Raw genomic sequence first — 25,935 nt, forward strand, 5'->3', positions numbered from 1 at the left:
GCTCCCTAACTAACCTACTGTTTACACTGACGGGACATTCATTGAGCTCACACTTATATGACCAGGATTATGCTGGGTGATGAAGGTAGATACAAAAGAGATGGTCTAGGGGACTGGATAGGGAAAGAGTGATAGAAAGTGATATTGATTGGAATATATGGTTAACGTGTGGGAATGTAACAATGAACTCCCCCTCTGTATAGCTAGTATACAATAGTAATAAAGCACATTTTAAAAAATAAATAGAAGAGGCCAGGCACTAGTAGCTCATAATCTGTAATTTAGATGCTCAGGAAGCTGAGATCTGAGGGTCATGTTTCAAAGCCACACCAGGCTAGAAAGTCCATGAGACCCTATTCTCCAATTAACCAGCAAAACATGGAGGTATGGCTCGGTGGTACACTGCCCACCAGCCTTGAGTGCAAAAGCCAAGTGAGAACCTCAGGCCCTGACTTTGTCACAGCACTGGCAAAATAAGAAAAAAATAGGCAAGAAAAGAAAAGGTAGGGGGAGAGAAAGAGAGCGCCTGCCTATACCATAGGCATAGGCATAGTACTTTATGCTCTGGTTGAATAGATTAGATATTCCAACATTTAACCAATTAAAAAATATAATATAGCTCTTCCTGTAAGCAGCTTGAGGTGACTTATGAACATGGTTCACTACTCTCTAGACCCAGAAAACCCCACAAAATCATGCAAGTCAAGAGGTTCAAATCTTCGTGTTCACAGCCCAGGCCATCAAGGATAAGCATATCTGAAAAGCTACCAAGATGTCACTTTAAAGAAGCAGTATGTGCCATTCTGGTATTACAATGGTGGAGCTGGCAGGTGTGCCCAGGCCCAACAGTGGGGCTGGACACAGGGTCCGTGAGCCAAAAAGAATGCTGAATTTCTGCTGCACATGCTTACGAATGCAGAGCATGCTGAACCGAAGGGTTCAGATATAGACTCCCAGGTCACTGAACACATCCAGGTGAACAAAGCACCCAAGATGCGCCGCTGAGCTTACAGAGCCCATGGTGGGCCTAACCCATGCATGAGCTCCCTGCCACACTGAGATGATCCTCACTGCAAACGAGCAGATTGCTCCTAAACCAGAAGAGGAGGTTGCACAGAAGAAAAAGGGATCCCAGGAGAAACAAAAACTTACGGCACAGGGATAAATGTAGCAAAAAATAAATGCAAATAAATGAAAAGATGTGTGTGTGTGAACACGTGTGCTCACACGCACACACAGGTTTCCTTTGCTAGGGGCCTACAAGGATACGTGCAATGAGTACCTTGGGTAATTCCCATTCACGGCAGAGTGACAGAGACATGCTGTCTCTGAGAGGGCACTGTGGTTCCTCTAGCTGCTCAAAAGGAGAATAGAGTACAGGTGCGGGAGCTGGAGAGGGAGCATTAGACTGGGGTTGGAAGGCTGCATGGATTTTCAGAGGAGAAGCATTTCAGAAACAAAGCAAGCACAGCATTTTGGTAAAGCACAGACTGCACGTGAGCTGAGGCCAGAGTGGTAGTGGTCTCTTGAGTGCCAGGCTTGATTGTTGCTGTGGAGTTCTGGGTAGGAATGACAGGACAGCAGCGAGGAAGTTGGAGGGCTGGTGGAGCTGGGAGGAGGAGGCGTGATGTGCAGCCGCAGAGGCCGCCCTTCCTAGGCATGAGCTCGTGCCCAGGCACGTGAGAGAAACCTAGGAGAGGTGGCCTTGAGGAATTCCACGAGCAAACCAACCACAGGCACCGTCTACCTCGGACGATGAAGATTTTCTTACTAACCAATTTCTTCTTGTGTTTTACAGATTCGGCCAGTTATTGAACAAACCTTTCCTTTTTCCCAAGTTCCAGAAGCCTTTCTGAAGGTGGAAAGGGGCCACGCACGGGGAAAGACTGTAGTTAATGTCATTTAAATAAATACTGTATGCAGTTTTGTGAATATTGGTTCTCTTTGGTGAGTTCATGTGGTCCAAACGTATTTCTAGCCATCTCCCTCAGATATTTTCTCAATTAGATAATAAAATCCATGGTATGTATTAAAATGTAGCCACACCTTTTCGCCAATAATTTTCCAGTAATTGCTATATAAGTATCAGAACTTGCACTTGTCTGTTGTCAGTGAGAATTACACATTGTTTTCTTTAAGCTATGTTTTTTTCCATCCTGCTTCAAAGATTGCAATGGCACCTTCTCTTCTAGCATCTCGCACCTTATTAACACTTAAGAGGTCCCAAAGCTGTCAGTGTGTGGATGGGTGCTGGCATGGCAAGTTTGAAGATCTCGCTTCTTTGTGATTTCATCAGTGAGCGTTTTTTGGACTGGCTGCTACAGTTTGGATTTGGAATGTCTCCTGAAGGTGCACGTGAGTAAGGCTTTGTCTCTTACCTCTGGTGATATTGGGAGGTAGTAGAGGAAGTTAGATCAAACGCCATGTCCTTGGGGAGATAGTGAGACCCTGACTCCTGGCCTCTCTCTGTATCCTGGCCACCATGAGGTAAGTGTTCCTTCACCACGATGTACCAGTGGCACCATTCTGAGAGGTTGTGGAACTAGGAGGTGAACCAAGCTGGAGGCAGCAGGTCACTTAGGCGTGTATTGAGATGATATCTTGGTCTGGGCCCCTTCCTGCTTCCCTCTCTTCTGCTTCCTGTCTGTGATGAGGTGAGACACTCCTCCTGTCATTTGATATTCTGCATATGCTTCTAACAGGCCAAGCAACTGTGGGTTAAACCATGAGCTAAAATAAATCTTCCCTCCTTAAATTAAGTGGGTCTACCAGATACCTGGTCAAAGCAATAACAGCAACTTATACAGGGCTCTGTGGGAATGGAAGCTGCCCATGAGGGTCTGGCAAAGAACGTGGCGAGTATATTCATCCATGAAGCATCTTTGTGTGAGGCTGGGTTTAAAGATAAGGAAATTTTGAGATAACACAGCCTGTATGCAGCAGAATGAGTATTTCCAGACTATTCTTAGCCAGTTTTACAGTGAGAATCGGGAACCAAACAGAAAAATTAGAATCTTTTGCAGTTTAGACAAAAATGGAGTATTGCTGCAAGGCAGGGGTTAGTTGCTAAAGAGATTAGCACCATGGGGTGGGGACCAAAAGTGCTTTGCACTGGGACAATAGAAAAGATACCTGGAGTCCAGGGGCTATGAAGACCCTGGCGCTAATAAGCTACCAGGTATAAACTCTTTTCAGTTTGGAGTTGCAAACCCTGGGGTGATGTACCCAGAGGGCCATCTAGAAAATAGTTGCCCTGGAATCATTTCCAAGTAGTTACAAAGGCATTGAGGCCACTGCAGCTGTGGTTTGAGAGCACAGGTACCATTCACAGGAGAGTGGAAGACCTTGGTGTCGCCCACGAGGCTGGTTTTGCACACATGAAGTAATGCGAGAGTTGCAAGCTCACAGAAGCTTCCTCTGAGAAGTAAAGGAGCATCTTGGAGGCCAGGAGATATGTAGTAAGGTTAAAGTGCCTGGAGGCAGCCCCTGATGGGGTAATGTATGGCTCTGAAAGTGAAGCCAAAGTTGCAAGGGAGACCCCGGGAACTTAGCACATTGAGAACTTGTCAGGGAAGCTGTAGACAGCCAAGCAGAGCCAGTGCAAGAGAATGGTCATAGGAGCTACAACCAGCAAGGCCAGAGCACTGGGGCTGCCCGGCCCCATGGAGCTCCTGTCAGGGGCCATGTATCCCAGGTGCCAGACATGAAACTCGAGGGTCTAATGAGTTCAGTCTTGCCTTGATCGGATGCTTCCTTTTTATGTCCCCATTCCTCCCTTTTGGAATGGGCAAGTTGACACCTGGGCCACTGCATCTTAGAAGTATGTAACTTGTACAAGTAATGTACAGAGCTCACAGCAGAATCTTCCCTGAGTCTCAGAGGAGACTTTGGACTTGGGTTGTTGAGCAGTGCTCACTCTGGAGCTGGGATGAATGCATTAAGCATTGTAAAATGGACATGCGCTTTGGGGGCTTGGGGATTAGGCCTGTGTGTGTAAAGCTTGGTCCCTAGCCTGTGGCACTATTGAGGGGTGGTGGGACCTGGGGGAAGCTGCCATTGGAGTGTGCCTTTGGAGGAGATCCTGCCATGTTGGCTCCTTCCTGACCAGCACCAGCTGAGTGTCTTCCACAACTCATTCCCACCATGACGTGCTGCTTCGCCTCGGTGCCAGAGAGCAACAGGGCCGAACAGCCACGGACTGAAACCTCCCAAGCTAACAGGTTACACAAGGTTTCTTTTTGTTTATTTCCCCATCTCCTCATCCTCATCACAACTTTCATAATTCTGAGCTGCATAGGCTCCTGTATAAAAATCTAGCCTGTCATTCATTTTAGTGTCATAATACAGGAAGATGATGCTTTTTTTTTTGGCCAGTCCTGGGCCTTGAACTCAGGGCCTGAGCACTGTCCCTGGCTTCTTTTTGCTCAAGACTAGCACTCTGCCACTTGAGCCACAGCACCACTTCTGGCCGTTTTCTATCCATGTGGTGCTGAGGAATCAAACCCAGGGCTTCATGTATGTGAGGCAAGCACTCTTGCCACCAGGCCATATTCCCAGCCCCTGATGCTAACCTTTTAAGCCTTACATTTTGCATTTGGGCTGGGCCTCCTTCAATAATAGATGATTTTCCATGGTAACTGCCTACATTCAGAGTCTTTCAACCTTTTTCTCATCTCACACGCCTACATTTAAGTTTCTCACCAATAAACCTACTATGGCACATACTCCTCAATCTCCAGTCATCAAAGGTGTGCTTTACTGTTTTATTCATCGATATCTCCTAGAAACTTAAATATTTTCTTCTGCCTTTTGATGTCCATAGACCTGTGTTTACTTTCTATTTCATTAATTCTTATTAAAGACATTCTGCTAGTAGCATAGTGGATAATGGGATTTTTCTCTGGGAGTTGCTGTAGAATTTCCTCTAGATTTATCTTAGTGTCTTAGTGTTTATTTCTATTTCAAAAGAAAAAAACTTACCATTTGCTCTTGGCTTCTACCTGTAGTATCTCAGCTCTTGCCTCTGAGCGCTCCCAGATGGAAGTGAAGGGTTCACTATTCAAGACAAGAGAATGTGAGCCCCACCTCCCCATCTAGACAAGTGAGGATTAAACTTTCCCGGCCCTAATGTGTAATCTGCCCAGCTGACTCCTGGCAGTGTGCTGAGGGTTCCTGAACAGACTCAGACCTCAGCAATGTATCAACCACAACAAGTTTATTCAAGAGAGAAGTTCAGCAGAGAGAAATTCCACAGAAACCACTGTAGAAGCCCCTACCCCACCATATTGTAATGATATATACACAAAAGGCCTAAATCAGAGCTACACAGGGAAGACCGAGACAGCATGCTGAATGCTGCTGTATATGTGCAAATGCTATATTTAAACTAAAGATGGTCCATTCTGATGACAAGAGCTTACCATGGGCTCCAGCGGAGGAACACACTAACAGACAAAAAGCAAGTCAGATTTGTTCTACCTGTGACAGGAGCACCAATGTTCAGTGATGAGGACAAAATGAGGAAAAATATCTGTAAGGGAATGTTTAGAGGTTTTGTTTACAATTAGAGGTCACTGAACAGCAAGGATGGGCCCATGTGTTGCCAGCAGTTCAAGTTTCAATTTGCATTCTTGAGTTTAGCTCTACATTTGACCACCAAATAGCCTTCAGGGGCTCCTGTCCTGCACTTGCTGGGTGCCTGCTAGTTTTCCTCTGGGTTACTACACCCGTTTCTTCTGCCAGAAGGATGTGACATTGAGGATTTAGTGCCAGAAATGAGGCCTCTAACATTAACACAAAGCTGTAGAACAGGTGTTCAGTGCTTGCTGTAGATGAGTAAAGAGGGCTAATAAATTAGGCCATGCTAACACTGTTCCCGGAGCAGCTAGAAAAATGACATTCAAGGCTCACTTGTGACATTTGGAGCTGTCCATACGTGAGTTATAATTATCCAAGTCCTGCTAAAAAATGTTAGCAGACATGGAAATGAAATTTCACAAATTCCTAATATTAATTGGAAATAGTGTTTTGTTTATCTTGACTGCACTCCTTATACCATTTCTGAATAGCTGACTTTCCACTGTTCAGCCTAACTAATGGTTCTAGTAAGTACTGAGGCCATGGACCAAAGTTCAGGCCTAGTAAAGCATTCTTCTTGGATGTAAGCCGTCTTCTCCATCTTCTCCCTTACAAGCTGGGCTTCTGTCTTTCCCTTTAGAAGCATTCCGAAGTCCACAGAGGCAGTGCATTTTGTCTTTCCCTCCTGTCACTGTCTTTGGAAATAACTTAAAATGTACAGATAGGACATAACATCTTTCAAAACAAAACAAAAAACCCAAATGCTGCTAAGTAGCTCCTCAGAGGAACTGGAAGGCAAGAAATGAAGGGAGGACAAGTCACTGGTTCAGAACTAACAGTCTTTGAAAAGATGAGATAATTCTCCCAGCTGTGGCCGTGTTGACCCCAGACTGAAGGAGTCTGTCCACTCTCCACGGGGCTCCTCCATCTACACTGTTCTTTCGTGCTTCTTAAATAAGGCGGCTGGGAAGAGTCCCCCGTAAAGATGGCTCCTCCTTTCTTCAGCGTTACAACACCATGGCTTCCCACACTTGGGTTAACTTCTCTTGGTTGACCGTGTTGAGGATAATGTGGTTCTGATCATACTGTGCACCCCCTGAGAAAAAGGACAGACAGTGAGCAATGCGGCCAGGGAGACGCAGGGGGCCGGGGCCGCAGCGCACGCACGCACTCCATCCCAACAGCCATCGAGCAAAGGCTGACAGGGCATGAAACCGGGCTCCAGCCTGGGAGACGAGGCCAGCCTCCGCACACAGGCTGAAAACCCATCTCCCCTCGCGGGTATCTCACCTTGTAGGTTTCGTTTTTCCTACCCTGTTCTCAACAAACCAGCCTACAGTCACACTTTGCCTAAAATTGGGAAGCAAAGAGGGAAAATGTAGAGGAGGAAAAAGAGCAGAGACACCACTGTATATTTAGAGGTGAGGTGGATTTGAGACCCTGTGAGGACTAAGCAGGCAGACCCTGAAAGGCAGCAGGTTTTGCATGAATAAAGAAAACCCGGCTGTCATTGGGTGAAAGGCGAGCGAGCCCAGGGACGCACAAGCTTTCCTGCTAGGGAACCCGGTGGGCTTGCGCCACGTCCTAGTGTGTAAGATGCTGAGTCCCACCGCACTGCTAGAGCAGGGCCACAGACTCCTAAACTCCCCCTCACTGCAGTGCGCGAGATGACTGTCCAGAGGGACTCACAGCTCCATGGCTGCTTCGAGAGAGAAGACCCATCAACAAAGAAAGCGTTCTCTGGCTTTTCACCCCAGTGTGGAGTAAACACTTTCAGATACCTTAATCATCTTCCGCAAAAGCCTCTCGCCAAGGCTCTTTCATCAGGGACCCCACAGAAATAAAAGTGCATATGTATGCAGGCCACGCCTGGGACTGAAATCATACTTCATCCTTAGGCCAAGACGTGACCCTCTTTCCTTTAAAACACATAGAGCATCTGAAACCACTACATCGTAGGCCTAGGTGGTTAGGGAGAGTCTTCCTACTTCCACCGAGAGCCTAGAGGGTGGAGCAGGAGCACGGGGCTCTACCCTGCAAGGTAAGCTGCCACGGATAAGCTTACAATGCGAGATAAAGGTGGCCACCAGGGGCTGGGAAGATGGCCTAGTGGTAAAGTGCTTGCCTCATATACATGAAGCCCTGGGTTCGACTCCTTAGCACCACATATATAAAAACGGCCAGAAGTGGCGCTGTGGCTCAAGTGGCAGAGTGCTAGCCTTGAGCAAAAAGAAGCCAGGGACAGTGCTCAGGCCCTGAGTCCAAGGCCCAGGACTGGCAAAAAAAGTTGCTATCATTAAGATATAAGTTGCAATTGAGCCCTGGTTCGAATGGTAGAGCACCTGCCAAGCAAGCACAAGGTCCTGAGTTCAAACTCTGGTGCAGCAGCAACAAAAACAACAGACTCCACCAAGATTTCAGAAAGCACTAAGGGCTCCAAGAAAATAGTACCAAGTTTTTGAGAAATAACTTGGTTAATTGGGGGGGGGGGGGAGAGGAGGAGAATTTAAATCATCCGAGTTCTTTTATTATTTTCCTATTTTAGAAAACACTGGACTATGGGCTGGGGATATGGCCTAGTGGCAAGAGAGCTTGCCTCGTATACATGAGGCCCTGGGTTCAATTCCCCAGCACCACATATACAGAAAATGGCCAGAAGTGGCACTGTGGCTCAAGTGGCAGAGTGCTAGCCTTGAGCAAAAAAAGAAGCCAGGGACAGTGCTCAGGCCCTGAGTCCAAGGCCCAGGACTGGCAAAAAAAAAAAAAAAGAAAACACTGGACTAGTAAATGTAGACAATGGTATGTGATAGATAGTACAAATGACTATAAAGCTGAAGACCAAACTTTCTTTCTTGACATGTATTTGGAGACAGAAATGTAATGGGGACCCTCCAAGGGAGGGGACCACAATGTAATGGGGTCCGAGGGTGGGGGGAATCCCCCATCCCTCCAAGAGTCCACCACTCAGAGACAGTCTCAAGTAAAAAGATGGATTTATTGGGGAAGTAAAAAGTATACTGACTGGCCAGGATCACGGCCCAGACTCAGGAGCTGGAACCGCAACCGTAAAAAGCAGGCTGGCCGGCCAGGGCCGCAGCCCAGCCTCAGGAGCTGGGACCGCGCGCGCGCCTTCAAGACCTGGTCATAGAAGTGTAAACAGAAAATGGGTTCGCCATTGCCAGCAGGCCCAACTACTACCTGGGCATTCTAAGTCACTGTTTACCACAATTGTACCTGGGAGGGACTGCTATGTTGGTTACAGTTCAGTTCTTGGCAAGTAGGGACTTAGGGAAGAGTAACTGGAACAAATTTTACCTCCTATTTTCATGAAATCATTCTTACTCTAAGTGTCAAGTTACGATAGAAAGGTGCTGCTGGCGCTGTGTGCTTGCCATCCTAGCACCTAGAAGAGACGAGAAGGAATGGGAGAAAGAAAGCTACTCCTGGGTTCATTTAGTTTTCATGGTCTACAGTTGTTTGATTTGTCAGACTTTTGATGTTTGGAAAAGTAAGCATGAATCAGCTCCACTGTTGGAAGATAATGTGGTCTGGATAATACCCAAATATCTACCAAAACAACTTACTCCCCAAATACAAGCGGAAGAAAGACTTGGCTTAACAAGTCCCATGGCAGTGTTTACAGGTAACAAATGGTTCCTGTGTAGCCAATGAAAACCATGGCTTCTTCCTAAGGGTATCAAAGAGGAGAGGCTTGTATTTCCCTCACACGCATGCGCGCACGTAGCATGCTGTGCCCTGCTCTTTCATGTCCAGAAGGTGGCATCATTCATCCACATTCTGAACTTAACTCTGGAACAAGAAATGAAGTAACTATTGTAATGCCACGATGGGCATGGCACAGAGGCGTGAAGCCTGAAGTGAAGCACTGGGGAACTCCCGGAGCCCCACAGATCACAGCCAAGGGCGAGTCTCTTCACTGTGGTCCCTCAGTGTCACCCACAGAGCCTGCCCTGAAGCCGCGACTTCATGCTAATCACACTGGAGCAACACAGGGGTTTGCTCAGTCTTCTTTGGGGGGGTCTAAACCTTCTAATTTTTCTATATTAACTCAAAATTTCAATTTCTCAGTCAGTTAATTTCCTTGTCTTCTCTGAGGATCTTACTCTGTCTAGAATGAGGGAGCCTGCCACAAAGTTGATCATAGAGAGAATAAAGACAGGCCAGTGATTCTTAGTTTGAATTCCAGATTGACCATTTGTAAAATGGGCATTTTGCTTGCCTGCTGTACCAGTGTAATAGGAGGAAGGCAGGTGAGTGTAACATTTATTTTCTGTATTTACTTTGCATTTTATATTTCTACTTTATAATACATTTTAGCCCCCATCCACCCTGTAATCATGGTGTCTAGTAAGCGCTGTCCTCGGCCTCTCAGCTCCTTCCCACTGTGCAGTCTTTGTGGTTCTAATCTGAGTTTGCTGGCCATTCTGCCTACTGGACATCATCAGACTTGAAAGATTCTTCTAATCCCCATGTGGGGATCCAAGCCCTCGGTGAAAATGTTCAGACTTTACTTTCGATTCTCCAGAAGTGTCTGAATAACAAGATCACAACTATTTCTTTACCTTTTATTCTTTTTTTTTCCCCCAGTTCTGGGGCTTGAACTCAGGGCCTGGGCATTTCTTTTGCTCAAGGTTAGCACTCTACTACTTGAGCCACACTGTCACTTCTGGCTTTTTGTGTTTATGTGGTGCTGAGGAACTGAACCCAGGGCTTCGTGCATGCTAGGCAAGCTCTCTACCACTAAGCCACATTCCTAGCCCTACTCTTAATTTTTAATGATAACATTAACCTAGAGCCCTGTCTACAGCAAACTCGAGCTAGCTCTTGCTATGAGTTAGACTGGAGAAAGGAGTACGATATGCTTACATTTTCACTAGTTCACTGTATTATAAAGCTTAATCATACTGGCTTTCCTGATAGGGGATAGAAAGTACCTATTGACAATTTACAAGTTATTCCACATAAGAGTAAACATTGCCTCCATTTGCTTGTAAATAGCAACAACAGTAGTTCACTGAACTCCCATGCACAGGTTGGGGGCAGCTTTGTCTGTATTGTTTTCAGTTGCCATTAACTATTCTCCTGGCGTGGGGTTCGGGCCAGCAGCATCTGCAGCACTGAGGTTCTTGTTAGGAAAGTCATTTCTTGTGTCTGGTTCTGGATTCCCTGAATCAGGAACTCCAAAGACTAGGCCCACTAGTATGGGGTTTTAAATTCAGGGCACTGCCCTGAGCCACAGCTCTAGTCCTTTGGGCTTCAGGTTATTTTTCAAATTTGGTCCCCTTTCCTTTTTTTCTTTGTTTGCCTGAGACCAGCCTTGAATCTCGGTCCTCCTACTTATACTACCCCACAGCTGGACTTAGGGTGTGTGCCCAACTTACTTGCAGAGAATGGGGTCTCAATAATATCCCTCTCCCAGTTAGCTGAGACTATAGTTTTGAGCCTGGCCTCAATCTATGGTTTGAAACACGCCTTCTAAATGATCTACTACAAATGAAGTTTGAGGACCATTGGGCCCAATTTATTCTTTCCAGGCACCATCAATTGACTGTGGATTAACTTCATTGAACTCATGTTCCATTGAAATCCTCCTGGCAGTTAATTCTTTTTAGCACTTAGGTCTTTTCATTGAAAGGATACAGGTGCCTCCCACCAGTAGTAGCTCATGCCTGGAATCCTAGCTACTCAGGAGGCTGAGATATGAGGATCTTGATTAGAAACCAGCCCAGGCAGGAAAGTCTGCGAGACTCTTGTTTCCAATTAAATCACAGAAAAAGACTGACATGGGGCTGCAGCTCGAGTGGTAAAGGAGCTCAGCAAAAGGAGCTCAGGGACAGCACCTAGGCCCAGGGTTCAAGTCTCAGGAAAAGCTACAGATATATATATAAATAAAAACTATATTGAGTAAGAAGAGCACAGCATTTTAAGTGTTAGGTGTTAGTCTCACACTGTTATAAAAACAGAGCTAGGAGTATAGCCCAGTGGTAAAGCACATGCTTACCATACGCCCTGGTTTGGTTTCCAGCACAAAAAGGGAAGAAAAGAAAAGAAAGGAAAGGAAAAAACCAGTCGTGTCCAGATTCTAGCTTAGCACTTACTGAGATGAATCATGAACAAACTCATTAACCACCCTCTGCCTTAGGATTTTGGGGCTGTTGTTTGTTTTCTGGCTATTAAGCTGAAAGGGAGAAGGCGGAGGGAGCATAGCACAGACCCTGGAGACTGCCTTGGAGATGGAATGAGCTACGTGTGTAGACGGCTTCCCACGGCAGAGAGGCCCTTACATCAGTGCATTCACACTCCTTGTTTTCAAAAGTCAGGAACAGATTTCTTCCCTTAGGAAAGGTACAGTGCAATGAAAGAAGTTCTCCTTACCTTTGATGTCTAGAACCAAATTTGGCTTTAGCTTGCTGTAGATCCTTCCGTCTGATTTCATGCACCAGAACTGACAGTCCACATTCTGGTCCAGTGCCAGGCCAAGCTTGGAGCCAGATGTTACCAGGCTGCCCACGATGGTCAGGCAGCAGTCTTCTGCTATCTGCTCAGTGGAAAACAAAGTGTCTCAAAGAAGGATACATGCTAAATCTCAAACTTTATTTATAAAACGAACTTAGTCCCGGGCTTCACTTATCCGACGTAAGGGACTTCAACTTTTAGCTAGAATAACTAGCATCACACAAATATGGCTTTTATTTCAGATGAGCATGAGTGATGGACAGTTCTCCTTTCCATTGTCCAGGAGACTTCTGTCACTCCTGAGACTGGTGACAGTAAAACAGCCGATGGAGGTACTGTTTCCTGGCGGAAGTGACAGTGATCTGAGCCCAGGTCTGTCACTCAGTGTCTCCCCGCCACCCCACACCTCTGCAGGACCTGCCCTTCCGTGGGTGACTGCACTTCGAATGCGGAAGCGCTGGGGTGGCTACAGCACATTCTATCTCAAAACCTGAAGTTGCATTGATTGACTACTTGTCTCTCTGTAAGAAATTCCCTCAGTATGCTATCCAGCTAGAAAAAGAAAACATAACCTCTCTCTAGAGGCCATTTAAATGCAAACTTTCTATTAAGGAGTCCTTCTTGAAGCCAGTCTAACTTTAGTCATATGCTCATCTACCACTAACACACAATATTTTCAAAAGGCTGATGGAAATTCTATGCTGGAGATGGAGCGCTGAGGTAGGATGCGTTTCTAGCTTGTGAGACACTGGGGTTTGATCCCCAGCTCCGCTACCAAAAAAGAAAAAAAAAAGAAGTAGACTAAGCTATTCTATGTCAAGGCAAAGCTGCAGTGATCACCAATGACATGTGATGTTTTCTCAGTGACTGACTAAAGTTGAGTAGCATCACTGCATGGCTGTGAGAAATCTTTGCTGAAGTACTGCTTTCTTGCATCCGGGCAATTCCACAGCAAAGGTGGCTGCTGGGCCTGCTGTTTCCAAGGTGCTAAGCCACGCTTCTTCACGAATGGGCATAGTCCTCAAGCACAACAGCCCTGGAGGTTGCTTCTCTGATGGCTCACGGGTGGTGGGGTTGTAAAGTAGCAGGAGCAAACAGTAAAGCCCATGAAGTCAGGGAGTCAAAGAGATGCCTACGACAGAAGCGTGAGCCTCGCTCGTAAAATCAGATCGCATTCAGGGTTTCCGTGTCTGCGTGGCATGAGGGTTGTGAGAGGGGATGGCCGTTTCTCACTTTTCCTCCCCACATTTTTTCGTTAGTATCAATTAGTTGTACAAGGGGGGGTTCACTTTGACATGCCCATATATGCGTACAATATACCTCCATCAGATTCGCCCCCTCTGCCGCTCTACTTAATCCCAAACCCAGCTCTACAAACTTCACACACACATGTGAAAACAGAAGATGCAATATTCACCTGTCTTAACCCTCTGTTCACCCTCCTCTCCTCCCACCAGCCCCCACCACAGGACCTGCTTTACCTTCCTGTCATTCATATTTTGAAGTGTGTGTTATTTTGTTCAGAGGGTTTCACACATTATAGAAAGTACTTTAATCCCATTGATACACTTACTCTCACTTACCCACACCCCCTACTCCCTACAGAACCTGAGTTTGAGGGGATGGGAGGGGTGAACAATACTGAAATACATGGCATCCGTTTTGTAGCATGTGACCATTAGGAAATGGACTGGGTTGTACACAGCGGTATCTATCTCTGCCTTCCTCTTATTCTGTGGCATTCTCCAGCACTGAGAAACCAAGACTGATTTCTGCCAATGTGCTGGAGCTACAGTTTGCTTCTATAGGCAGATTTATAGAAAAGGTAAGCATTACTTCTGCTCTTAAAGCCAGGCACAGCGGCTCACGCCTGTAATCCTAGCTACTCTACACAGGAGGCTGAGATCTGAAGATCACAGATCAAAGGCAACCCAGGCAGGAAAATCTGTGAGACTCTTATCTCCAATTAACCATCTTTTTTTTTAAAGCTGGAAGCAAGGAGCTCAGGGATAGCATCCTGATCTTCTAAGTTCAGGCCCCAGCACTGGCAAAAAAAAATTCCAACCTGTGCTAGATTTGCCTAGCATTTTAAGCTCCTAGGGTTGGTTCTATCCGAGCTGGGAAACACATTCATTAGAAAGACCTTCAAATTTGTTCCTGAACACACTCCAGGAACTGAAATCGAGTCAATGAAAAGAGAGGACCCAAGAACAAAAGACGAGTCATTGCAAAGGCCATCTGAGCTTAAAGCTCACCCTGCATTTGATGCACCCTTCTTGATAAATCCATATCTGGTCATCAGCACCAACATCTTCCATAACCTGTATTCTCAGCAGCTTCAGGTCATCTAAGTTTCCATTGGTTGACATAAATAACCCTGTTGCTTTGTTTCGAAGTCTGAAGTAAATCCGTTTCTAGAAGACAAAAACCAGCAATGGCCATATACAGACTGTACTGAGAGAGAAGCGAGACAGACATTACCATTTGCAGAATCTAAAGTGAGGTATGGATGAGAGACTCAAGTTTTCAGACTTAATTTCTCAGTGATCAGAGTTGGAAAGAGCCAGGCTCTAGTGGCTCATGCCTGAAGTTCTAGCTATCCAGGAGGTTGAGATCTGGAGGCTCACATTGTGAGGCCCTTCTGGGCAGAACATGCTCAGATTAACCATCCGCCAGAGGCCAAGCTGGAGGTATGGCTCAAGTGGTGGAGGGCCAGCCATGAGCAAGAAAGAAAAGCAAGTTCGAAGCCCTGGAAAAAGAAAAAAAGAACTAAATGCAATTTCACTGCCCAGGGCAGGGAGCCGGCCTGTGGAATAACCCAGAACTTGGGACCCACCATTTAGCTGCTGGGTTTAAAAGCATTTCTAAGCAGCCACACCTCCTGCCACACATTAGACAGCCCTAAAACTGAGAGGTGGGCAAAGAGGTTAACTGCAAACTTTAAAGGAAAACTGAAAGGTTGAATTGCAGCTATTCATACCGGCTCATGTCTACACTCATATTTGGGAGGCAGAGGCTGGATCTGCCAGCCTGTGCAAAAAGTTCACAAGAGCCCATCTCAACCAACAAAACACTGAGTGTGCAGAGACATGGCTGCCATCTCAATTCTGCAGGAAGCGTAAATAGGATTGCAGTCTAGGCTGGCTCGGACACAAACGTGAGACTCTATTGGAAAAAAAGGAAAGCAAAAAGGGCTGCAGGTATGGCTCAGATGGTAGCCTATTTGCCTGGCAAGTGAATGACTTAAGTTTAAACCCCTACTACTGCCTCTCCCTACCCCCCCACCCAAAAATGTCGAATTGTATTTACAAGAAATAGTTCAGAGAAGAATCTATTTACAGAATGGAAAAGAAAAACGTACCTGAGCAAATGGTCGTAGAGAACCTATTTGGCGACAGCCACTGAATTCATACCAGTTAGGCACTTCCGCAGGGGACAACAGGAACTGGCGCCCTCTGTAGTTGCCAAACTCATAAGTGATCCATCTGCAGAACAAAAGCACAGGAGCCGCTGGACCATGGAGCCCTCCACATGCTTGTGTTTAGAGCACTATCATCTCCTGGACTGGGCTTTGTACATTATGGGGGTGTAAAACTATTTTCCAGAGCACTTCAGAGTCGCTGCACTTTACATATAGAGAACGTTTAGTATGTGTTTATGCTAAAAACGATCCTGTCTTAGAAACAGAGTCTTTTTAGATCGGAGGATCCCTTAGTCCTTCTAGAGCTGCTCATGGTGTATTTTCAGTGTGTGAATCCTTATTTAAATAACTGGTATTGGCAAAGCTCTTAGCCTTGGGGCAAGGGCAAAAGATTAAATTTTAAAAAATTTGTTTAAAACTAATCCATCGTGTGGGTGATAGGGTAAGGGTGACTGGGATGTGTTGTTACACGTGCAAACATGAACTTCCCTTGTACAACTGTCTGCTAATGAAGAGATGAATAACCTTCCTTAAAGACGGCGGAATGGTGAAGCTATCTGGGCTGCGGGCGCTGTGTATCCCGCAGTAGCGGAGTCCGGCAGGTGGGCCGCACTCAGCCCGTCCTGCTGCTGCTCACAGCAAGCAACACAGTTCTCCACTAGCTTGTCGGACTGGCGGGAGTGGCACAAATGATTAAAATTCAACTTGGGAGGATTTTTTAACCTGTTAATAATTTTGAAATTCAATAAAATCTGGAAATACAAGTATTCTAGTCAATCAACAAGCAGTGAACTCACATGCCGCCAATAACCTGGACGGAGCGTATTTGTGTGTTGAATCCTAGTGACTGGAGATTAACTGTTTCAGCATTAAGTTCAATCTTCTTTCCTTTGAAATTCTCTCTTTCGAAAAGAATAATGGCTGGTTCCGAAAATTCCTGTTTGGGAGCAAAAATGTTCTGTTAGCACGTGGTAAGAATCCACAGTTTATGTGAAAATCATCTAGTCACAAGGACAAAGCACGCCACCTGCCAGGTTGGCTGATTCGTACACTCTCTTTCCCAGGAGTCTGGGTCATTTCCAGGCCTCAAAGCTAACAGGAAGCATGGAGGGGCAGGAAGTGTTCCCACTGAATATACAGGCGGGCTGATGGAAGCCACGTTATGAGAGAAAATACACCAGGTGCAGAGAAACAGTTATAAGACAGTTATAAGCGTGGAATAGGAACACCGGGTGCAACGTATATGCATTTATTTCAGTGGAAGCCATGGGCATAAATGGTGAGGACCACAGGGCTGAGAGCCTGGCGTCTGATGGCCCAGTGGAGTTGGCCCTTGCATGCGTTTTCAGATGTCCTTTATCTTTATTGCCAGCAGGACAAGGATTTTTGTCATGCTCCTGAACCTTCCTGTAGGGTGGGCGCATGGCAGAAATGGGGTAGAGGCCACGTGTTCAAATTGACCATGACTGCATGGTCAGGAGTTAGATTAAGCACATATATCCACTGATTTCAGTCAAACATGCCAAAAACAGCAGCCTTTGCCTGTTCAAATGAGGCATATGACCCTAAACTGAAAACCTGGGAACAACATTCCTAAAATAAGAAATCATACCAAAAAAGCATGTGGAATTACAGTGCTTTTGCTACTTAAAGTTTTGTAGCACAAGTGTGGCACTTTCTGGCTTCGTTTGTATGCCGCGTCTGTGTAGGAGATTGTGTCCATGGGTAAACAGAGGAGGTGAGTGTGTATGTATAGAAGTGGGGTATATATACGGTCTAGAAATTAGCTTATATAAAACATATGAGAAAGAGACGACAGAGATTATACAGCAGCATTACATCATCACTCTGCATGTTTAGTGTGCTTTTCTTTCATGGTATGCCAAAAATGTTCTAAATGCTCAGGTTTCGTAGCAGAAGTCAGTTAAACAACTTGGAAATATTAAGTTGCTGTTAAAAATGTGAGCTGCGCACGGTGGCGCATGCCTATAATCCCAACGCTTGCGAGATGGAGATTGGAAGCTGCGGAGTTTAAGGCCAGCCTAGACTCTACAGAAAAAACACAGAGAAGGAGAAGTGGGGAGGCAGCTCAGACGTCATGTTTGCCTAGCATGCACGTGGCTTCAGGTTAAGTCTCATATGCACACACATACACACACAAATGCGTGTGTGTGTGTGTGTGTGTATGTATGCTGGTCCTGGGGCTTGAACTCTGGTCCTGGGTGCTGTCCTGGGCTTTCGCTCAAGGCCAGCACTCTACCACTTGAGCCGCACCTCCACTTCCAGTTTTTTGGAGATAAGAGTGTCACAGACTTTCCTGCCCCGGCTGGCTTTGATCCTCAGATCTCAGCCTCCTGAGTAGCTAGGATGACAGGCCCCGAGCCACCAGCTCTCGGCTAACTCGCTCCACTGTTAATTCCTCAGGAGGTGGGAGCTGCAAGGTCAAGTGCCATTTCTCTGAGGCTGTGTCCACGGACGGATTCACTTACAACATCTATAAAGCGAAGAGACTTGAAGGTCGCTCCGGGCAGGAGGCCCATGGCCGAGAGGCAAGGATAGTGCCCTTCCTCCAGCACGTACTGATTACCAGAGAAATTTTCTCCATCATATGCAACCCAGCTGCAGTTGGAGGGGGGAAAAAAAAACAAAACACAGTATGAGATTTGAAAATTCCTGTTCAAACATAGGATTTGTAGAGGCAGCCTGCTATTAAAAAGAGAAAAAAAACTAACTTGTGGCTAAGTGTTCTTTCTTTGAAGATAGCCGGATATATTTACGCATTTCGTCTTATGGCAAATTAATATTCCCTAATCAGTCCACTGGGCAGTTGAGCCACATTTTTTACCCTCCCCCACCCCCAGGTGTCACCGTGCTTCCACCCAGGAGGCTTCAGGCCCCGGCACATCTTCCTCCGTCAAACGGTCTCTCTTCAACCTCTGCTGGGTGGCGATCGCCCGTTTATCACTGTCTCCTGGAAATTTCTCCCCCTGTTCTCTTTTCCTTATTCCCAATCCCCCTGCCCTGGGCCGGGCGTGGAAACATCACTGTGACATGAAGAAGTCGCATGGCTTCTCTGGGCCGTCACTACCTTCTCCAAGCACAAGTTTGCTAGAAACGCAGCACAGGGCAAAAGCAAGGCCCCGCCGTCCTGCGGTGCCCACCCCAGGGAGCGAGACGGGCGCTGGGCCGGCCGCCAGGCGCGCACACGGCGGGGAGCAAGGAAGCGGGGCTGGGCAGGGATGGGCTGGGGGGGGGAGTACGCGCCGCGGAGCTGCTGCTCAGTGTGGGTGTGAGTGAGGAGGCCGAGCCCTTCACCGCGCACCGCTCGCTGGGACGGGGCCTTGGCCACCCCCCGAGGCCGCTCTCGTGTTCCAGGTGATGGAGCACAGAGCCCGGCTTGGGTGCCGCGGCGCGCTGGAGCCATCGCCGATTCCCCCACCCACGCCGTCCAGACGCCAGGGCTGCAAGGCACGCTTCCCCACAAGCGTGGGGTGGCTGGGTGGAGTGCCACGCCCCAGCAGGTGTCACCAAGTACTTGTTGATGTGTGAACTCGCCCCCCCCTTCCCTGTGATCCGGCTGACACACCACGGTCCGCTTACCTGCCTCCCAGAATTCGGCAAGACTGAGTTGCAAACGAGTCATCCACCTGGCTTGTAGTCTCCTCAAAACTCTGACTCTGACCTTGAAACTGTGGTTCTGAAAACAAGTGAACCTTTGGAAGAGCAGGCACACACAGAATCAGTTTCCAAAACATGCTTAAGCTCAACTTTTGAAATGACAGCCCAAACCTGACACGCTAATTCTTGTTACAATGAACACTGGTGTGGATTTGACACATCCTTTAATTTTTTACTTCATCATTAACGATCCATTGGAAACATGCTGGCTGAGCCATGTAAGGCTACTTAGTTCAGAGACCTCAAAGGAAACGCAACCACAGAGGCGACTTTCTATAGCACACCCTGCTGTTAACAAGCTGTGAGGCATTATGAAGCTTTCTTGTGGCCAAAAGTAATTGTTCATCAGGTCTAACATGAACAATAAACTGTATTTTGGAAACATGGTATAGTTTTCCTTCTTCTCCACAGAAGACACTTGCTGACTTATCAGAATCATATACAGGCCAATAAAGGCAGCTAGGCTGATATTTGTGCCCTTATAATTATGGCTGTCTGAACACTTCCATTAAAAACCTAACTAACAAATGGAACACTCCAGATGATTTCAGAGTCAGCAACCAAAAGGCTTGAGCGAGAATATATAAAATGTCTGTATAATGTAGACACGGCACATCTGAAAACTAATGTTACTTTATCATAATTACGTTATTGCTTGGGATTTCTTAGTATACTAATGTAAACTCTAATTCAGTGCAGTGATTCAATGTTCTGATGTGAAATTTTGCTTTACCTACAGTATTTCTATATACTTGATATACAGTACTTAGGTTAATGCTATCAATTAATTAAAGCTTAATTTATCTTATTTTTAAAATACAATTATGATTTGGAACATAAAAATGGGTAAAACTAATAATAAGATGTCCCAAATAACTAATATTTTGCACATCTGAATTCAGTTTTTTGACATGAGGCCCTAGATTATAGAACATTGATTTTGTTGTTGTTGTTGTTGTTGTTGGTTACAGGGCTTGAACTCAGGGCCTAGGCGCTGTCTCTGAGCTTCTTTGCTCAAGGCTAGTGCTCTACCACCTGAGCTACAACACTACTTCCAGTTTTCTGGTGGTTAATTGGAGATAAGAGTCTCATGGACTTTGCTGCCTAGGCTGGCTTTGAACAATGATCCTCAGATCTCAGCCTCCTGAGTAGCTAGGATTACAGACATGAGCTACCAGCACTGGCTTATAGTTTCTTTTTAAAAAATTACCTGATTTCGTCTCCTTGGGCCGGCAAAAGAATCCTAGAATTAAAGAAAACAAAATGAATAGGACATATTCAAAAAGTTTTTTCTTCCATATCATTAATAAGTTCTGCTAAGGATCACTTCAAAATCTTTTCTGAAGCAATCAAAATTACATGAACCAGAAACACATAAAGGAAATTCAGACTTCACTGAAGAATTCTCATATGAAAATGAACTCCTTACCAAACATATGGGCTGGACAGAAGAGATCTTACAATTTTTTCCTCCCCAGTCCTCAAAACTGGTGTAAAGACCTTTATCCAGAACATACTGCTCTCCTGTGAAGTCAGGATTTTCATATGCCACCCATCTAAAGAAACACAAACACCAGTTATGGCTCATATTTTACACATAACACCTATCACACACATCTGGGGAATATGCTTCATATAGAAACACCCATTTACTTAGTCAATAATCATAATTTTCTGATCCTTTTAACTTTTAGCAACAGACTGGGCTTGTCTATATGATAAATCAAGGTGATAATGAGAAAAATATTTTGTTTTATGTGATTTTTTGGTGTGTTTTTATTCATCAGATCTTTATTCCTTGAGCAGATTCCAATGAGGATAATTCCCTGAGTGTTTTATTTTTCTCCTTACTTCTACTTTAAGGAAATGTTAGATTTTTCAAAAAACAGCCTACTTCTTTTAAATTAAACAAGAATTCTTTATGTTAGCAACACAAAGATTTAAAAGATCTTAACAGGAAGCTGTGTGTCTATTAAACAAGAAATCACACTGCAGAACAAAAAAAAAGTTAAATACTAAAAAAAAAAAAATTGTGGGGCTGGGAATATGGCCTAGTGGTAAAGTGCTCGCCTCATATACATGAAGCCCTGGGTTCGATTCCTCAGCACCACATATATAGAAAAAAGCCGGAAGTGGTGCTGTGGCTCAAGAGGGAGAGCCAAAAGCCTTGAGTGAAAAGAAGCCAGGAACAGAGCTCAGGCCCTGAGTCCACGCCCCAGGACTGGCAACAAAAACAAAACAAATAAAAATATTTTTAAAAAATTGTTCCAGACAATATTTCCAATGTGACCCAACAACATAATAAGCAAAATCAAACTCACAGAAACAACAGAAACAAATCCCTTTTGGAAAGTTTTCATTTGTTCACTTTTCAATGATCTACACTCAAAGAGGAAAAAATCAATGAAACCAACTTACACTATTGCTATGCAAAGGTAAAGTCGTTGAGAGAGAAAACCCTTCAATTCTGTTGCAGTGCAGATTCCTGGGGTCTACTTGTACTACTTTATTGCTGTACCAGCCCTCTCACAACTGACAGGAATACTATCTGCCTCTGTAGAACTTCCCCCAAATGCTTCTACATCTATCAAACCACATTTATCTTAAGGAGATAATGGCATGCACATTTTACAGGTGTGAAAACCTAAAGACACAGGAAAGTGAGCCTAGTTGCTCAATCAATAAACACTGGAAAGCCATTTGCCCTGTGCCAGGAATACAAAGGTAAAAAAGACGCAGGGCCTGCCCTGAAGTAAGCAGATGGCTCGGAACCACCATAATGAATAGGTGGTGCTTGTTCTGGATGGGAACTTGTCTAGGGTCTGGTGACAAACCAGTTAGTGGCCATAACACAGCTGGAGCTATAAATGTAAAGGTCACCAGGCACTCCACTTTATGACCTGCCTTATAGAGTTCCCTTTCCTTGACTGTTCTAGTAAACCACACCTAAAAGAGTCTACATGCTTCATAATTAAAAGATCCAATTTACTATCTAGATAGCTGATCAAGCAAAAGCACAAGCATAGTCATTACCAGGAAATAAGCAGCCATCAAGGCGAAAAAGGATACTACGGTAATCTCAAGGGAAGCTGGGTACCATGGCCACACCTGTGCAGTGGCCTTCAGCTACTCGGAAGAAGGCAGGATTTTGGTTTGAGGCCAGTACGGGCAAAAATTCATGAGAACTCCCCCTCATCCAACAGCTGGGTGGGTGGCCCGTGCACATCATTCCAGCTGTGGTAGGAACTGTAGAATCGGATCTCAGTCTAAATATAACCAGTGCAAAAGAAAGAAAGAGAGAGAGAGAGAGAGAGAGAGGAAGGAAGGAAGGAAGGAAGGAAGGAAGGAAGGAAGGAAGGAAGGAAGGAAGGAAGGAAGGAAGGAAGGAAGGAAGGAAGGGCTGGGGATATGGCCTAGTGGCAAGAGTGCTCGCCTCGTATACATGAGGCCCTGGGTTCGATTCCCCAGCACCACATATACAGAAAACGGCCAGAAGCGGCGCTGTGGCTCAAGTGGCGGAGTGCTAGCCTTGAGCGGGAAGAAGCCAGGGACAGTGCTCAGGCCCTGAGACCAAGCCACAGGACTGGCCAAAAGAAAAAAAAGAAAGAAAGAAGAGAGAGAGAGAGAGAGAGAGAGAGAGAGAGAGAGAGAGAGAGAGAGAGAGAGAGAGAGAGAATGGCCAGCAACGTGACTCATCTGCAGAGTGAAGGGCAGAATGCACACCCTAGAAGATTTAAAACAAAGAAGTCAGGTGTCAGTGGCTACACCTATAGTCCTAGCTGCTTAGGAAGTTGGGATCTTGGTGCAAAGCTAGCCTAGGCAGAAAAGTATAAGCACTGGTAAGGCTGTATAACACTTGCTACCAGCAGCACTTCCTCTGCACACAGCCTTGGCTACCTTCACAAGAATGATTAACCAAAGAATTAAACATCTTAACAAAATTCAGGACTTCAAACAAAAACAAAGATAGTAAGTTCTATCACAAAAGATTTTCGGGTAGGAATTTAGGTCCCCAACAGTGTCAGGAAGAACGGGCCCATACCTCAAGGCATGGAGGGGAAGGAGAAGGGGAGGGAGACACTCAGTACCACAAAGAGGCACCTGAGCCTCAGGTTAAGCCTGTCTAATTCACTGAGGCTAAAACAGGAAAATAGCTTTAATATTTAAGATGCTTCTTCAGCTCATGCCTGTAATCCTAGCTACTCAGGAGGCTGAGATCTGAGGATCTAGGTTTGAAGCCAGCCAGGCAGGAAAGTCCATGAGGCTCTCCCAGAAACCAGCAAAAAGCTAGAAGGAGAGCTGTGGCTCAAGCCTTGAGTGACAGAGCTCAGACATGGCACCCAGGCTGAGTTCAAGCCCCACTACCAAAACGCACACACATACACGAACCATGTTTTCTACAGAGAGTAACTATGTTCTCCAAGCGAATGAGGAGTAGAAGGAGAGGGGGAGGAACCCCAAATCCTGGATGTGACAGTTGGCCCTATATCTATGGTGCCGAGTCAACATGAAATTGGGATTCTTGAGAACATGCCTCACTGGGCTCGTTTACACGGGCTCTGTGCGCGTGAACCACTCCTCTGTGTAAATGTGCACAACGGGAAGGCAGAGAGGGGCAAGAACAAGAGCTAACAGGTCAGCGCCCAGCCGCCGGAAGTAGCTGCCGTGTCATGAAGAGAGCAGGGCAAACCTGCCCTTCTGGGGAAGGCCCCAAGAGAAAGATTTTAAGATAACAGCGCTTTTGTTTTTTATCTGAACACAAGAAATACTTCACTTTGCTTTTTTGTTTTTAAAGTAGTCACCCAGTTTGCACTCATATGAGCCAGAGTACAGCACAGAACTAGACATTGGTGAGAAGCAGGGCTGTAACAGGAGTTTCTAGACACTGGTGAGAAGCAGGGTTGTAACAGGAGTTTCTAGACACTGATGAGAAGCAGGGCTGTAACAGGAGTTTCTAGACACTGATGAGAAGCAGGGCTGTAACAGGAGTTTCTAGACACTGATGAGAAGCAGGGCTGTAACAGGAGTTTCTAGACACTGATGAGAAGCAGAGCTGTAACAGGAGTTTCTAGACACTGGTGAGAAGCAGGGCTGTAACAGGAGTTTGAGGCTCCAGAAAGCAATGGAATGCAGGCCAGAAAATCCTACGCTGGTTCCAGGCGCTTCCTTCTTAAAGGCTGTTGCTGGGGAGCTAATAATGAGTTTGCTGCCTGGGAAATTTAGTACCTAGGTGATAGGAAGCCTCCGGGGAGATACTTGGGCAGAGCAAGAATTTCAAGAGGTGTTTTTCCTTTTGCGTTTGTTTGTTTCTCCCTAACTGGGCTTAGTGGCAAATGCCTATAATCCCAGAACTCAGGTGGACAGAGCAGGAGGATGGAGACTTCTAGGCCAATCTGGGATACAAAGTGAGATTCTGTCTCCAAAATCAAAACACAACAACAAAGTAGGAGTTTTCTGACTTTGACTTCCATGCTAAGAAATAAACAACCATAGCATTTTAGATGCTTATTTACTAGTTAACAATAGAGCCATTGAAATGCAACCATTTTCCCTTGAAACTCAAAAATGAATAGGCTGGGGATATAGATCAAGTGGTAGAGTAAACTTGAGGCCCCAGTTCAATCCCCATTACTGCAAAAAGAGAAGAAAAAAGTTTTCCTCCTCATCTTGGTGCATCTTAAACTTCTCCTCCAAAGTCTTATCCATATCCCAGTACAAACTCATCTCTCTGCTGTGCATTTCCCAAACAGTTTTCTTTTTCTGTAGCAATAATTATTGCTGTTTTACAAAAACACTGTAACTTCTCTGAGGACATCATGGGCTGCTTTGCATACACACTAAATATTTATGAACGTGGCGAAGTAAAATGAGGAAGCAGCCGATCTGGCAACACAGAAGCTCTTCCGCAAGCGAGGTGTGTGCCTCCCTCCTTCAACTTCCCCCAATTCCAAAATTGCTACAACCAGAAAAAAAAGAAAGGAAAGCCCAAGCCAGGAAACACAACTAACAATGCTTAAAAACAAAAACCACGGGCTGGGGATATGGCCTAGTGGCAAGAGTGCTTGCCTCGTATACATGAGGCCCTGGGTTCAATTCCCCAGCACCACATATACAGAAAACGGCCAGAAGTGGCGCTGTGGTTCAAGGGGCAGAGTGCCAGCCTTGAGCAAAAAGAAGCCAGGGACAGTGCTCAGGCCCTGAGTCCAAGCCCCAGGACTGGCAAAAAAAAAAAAACGAAAGGTGACATTTTGTAATGGAAACGGATTTCAAGTCAGCAGGGGCTAGAGAGCAAAAGGACACTCCCTATGTAACACTCCCTGTGCCAATGGCCCAATCTATACCAGTGTCTACCCAGCATCCTTTGTGGCCCCTTTTGCCAGGGTAGATGACTGGCCTGTGACTCATGCAACCAGCACACCTGGTGATGATCAAATGCACAACTCTTTCACCAGACTTAGTCATTGTATTTTCCTCTTAAATAATGAGTTGTAAAGGGGAAGCCACTGCATTAATTCAAAGGCCTTCTGCCGCACAGCTCATCCCTGGTGAAATGAAGACGGCCAACTATGATTCTACAGCACCGCGGCTTCAGAACAGGGCCTTCATGAAAGGCATTTTCTGTTAGGACTGGGCGACCCTGAGGAGACTGCTGTCACTCTAACAAGATGGCCCCGCAAGCAGACGCCCACACAAAGATGTGCTGAGCATCACTAACAATAGGAAGATACTTCACGGAGGCCCTCCTCAGACAGACCCCAATACCCAGACATAAGAAACAACTA

At 45.8% G+C, this 25,935-nt stretch overlaps 2 protein-coding genes and 1 long non-coding RNA gene across 3 annotated transcripts in view; 2 read left to right on the forward strand and 1 right to left on the reverse strand.

Moving 5' to 3' along the window:
• Rtn4ip1 (reticulon 4 interacting protein 1) overlaps window positions 1-1,932 on the forward strand; it is a 52,677-nt gene extending 50,745 nt beyond the window's left edge. Inside the window, exon 9 of the mRNA XM_048353748.1 lies at window positions 1,799-1,932. Coding sequence (XP_048209705.1) covers window positions 1,799-1,906 — 108 coding nt within the window. The 3' untranslated portion in view covers window positions 1,907-1,932. The remainder of the gene's footprint in view (window positions 1-1,798) is intronic.
• Window positions 1,933-5,500: 3,568 nt separating this feature from the next.
• Window positions 5,501-24,607, forward strand: LOC125357091. The gene is made up of 3 exons (XR_007212062.1): window positions 5,501-5,634; window positions 12,005-12,010; window positions 24,598-24,607. It is a non-coding gene; the product is annotated as an uncharacterized LOC125357091 (long non-coding RNA).
• Window positions 5,740-25,935, reverse strand: part of Crybg1 (crystallin beta-gamma domain containing 1) — a 56,037-nt gene continuing 35,841 nt past the window's right edge. The window contains exons 12-20 of the mRNA XM_048353746.1: window positions 20,583-20,709; window positions 20,364-20,396; window positions 19,076-19,188; window positions 17,965-18,094; window positions 16,273-16,412; window positions 15,416-15,539; window positions 14,310-14,468; window positions 11,974-12,136; window positions 5,740-6,673 (exon numbers count right to left, since the gene is read on the reverse strand). Of these exons, the coding sequence (XP_048209703.1) occupies window positions 6,585-6,673; window positions 11,974-12,136; window positions 14,310-14,468; window positions 15,416-15,539; window positions 16,273-16,412; window positions 17,965-18,094; window positions 19,076-19,188; window positions 20,364-20,396; window positions 20,583-20,709 (1,078 nt within the window). The 3' untranslated portion in view covers window positions 5,740-6,584. The remainder of the gene's footprint in view (window positions 6,674-11,973; window positions 12,137-14,309; window positions 14,469-15,415; window positions 15,540-16,272; window positions 16,413-17,964; window positions 18,095-19,075; window positions 19,189-20,363; window positions 20,397-20,582; window positions 20,710-25,935) is intronic.

Source organism: Perognathus longimembris, chromosome 9 (assembly GCF_023159225.1).
Source record: "Perognathus longimembris pacificus isolate PPM17 chromosome 9, ASM2315922v1, whole genome shotgun sequence".
Taxonomy (NCBI): domain Eukaryota; kingdom Metazoa; phylum Chordata; class Mammalia; order Rodentia; family Heteromyidae; genus Perognathus; species Perognathus longimembris.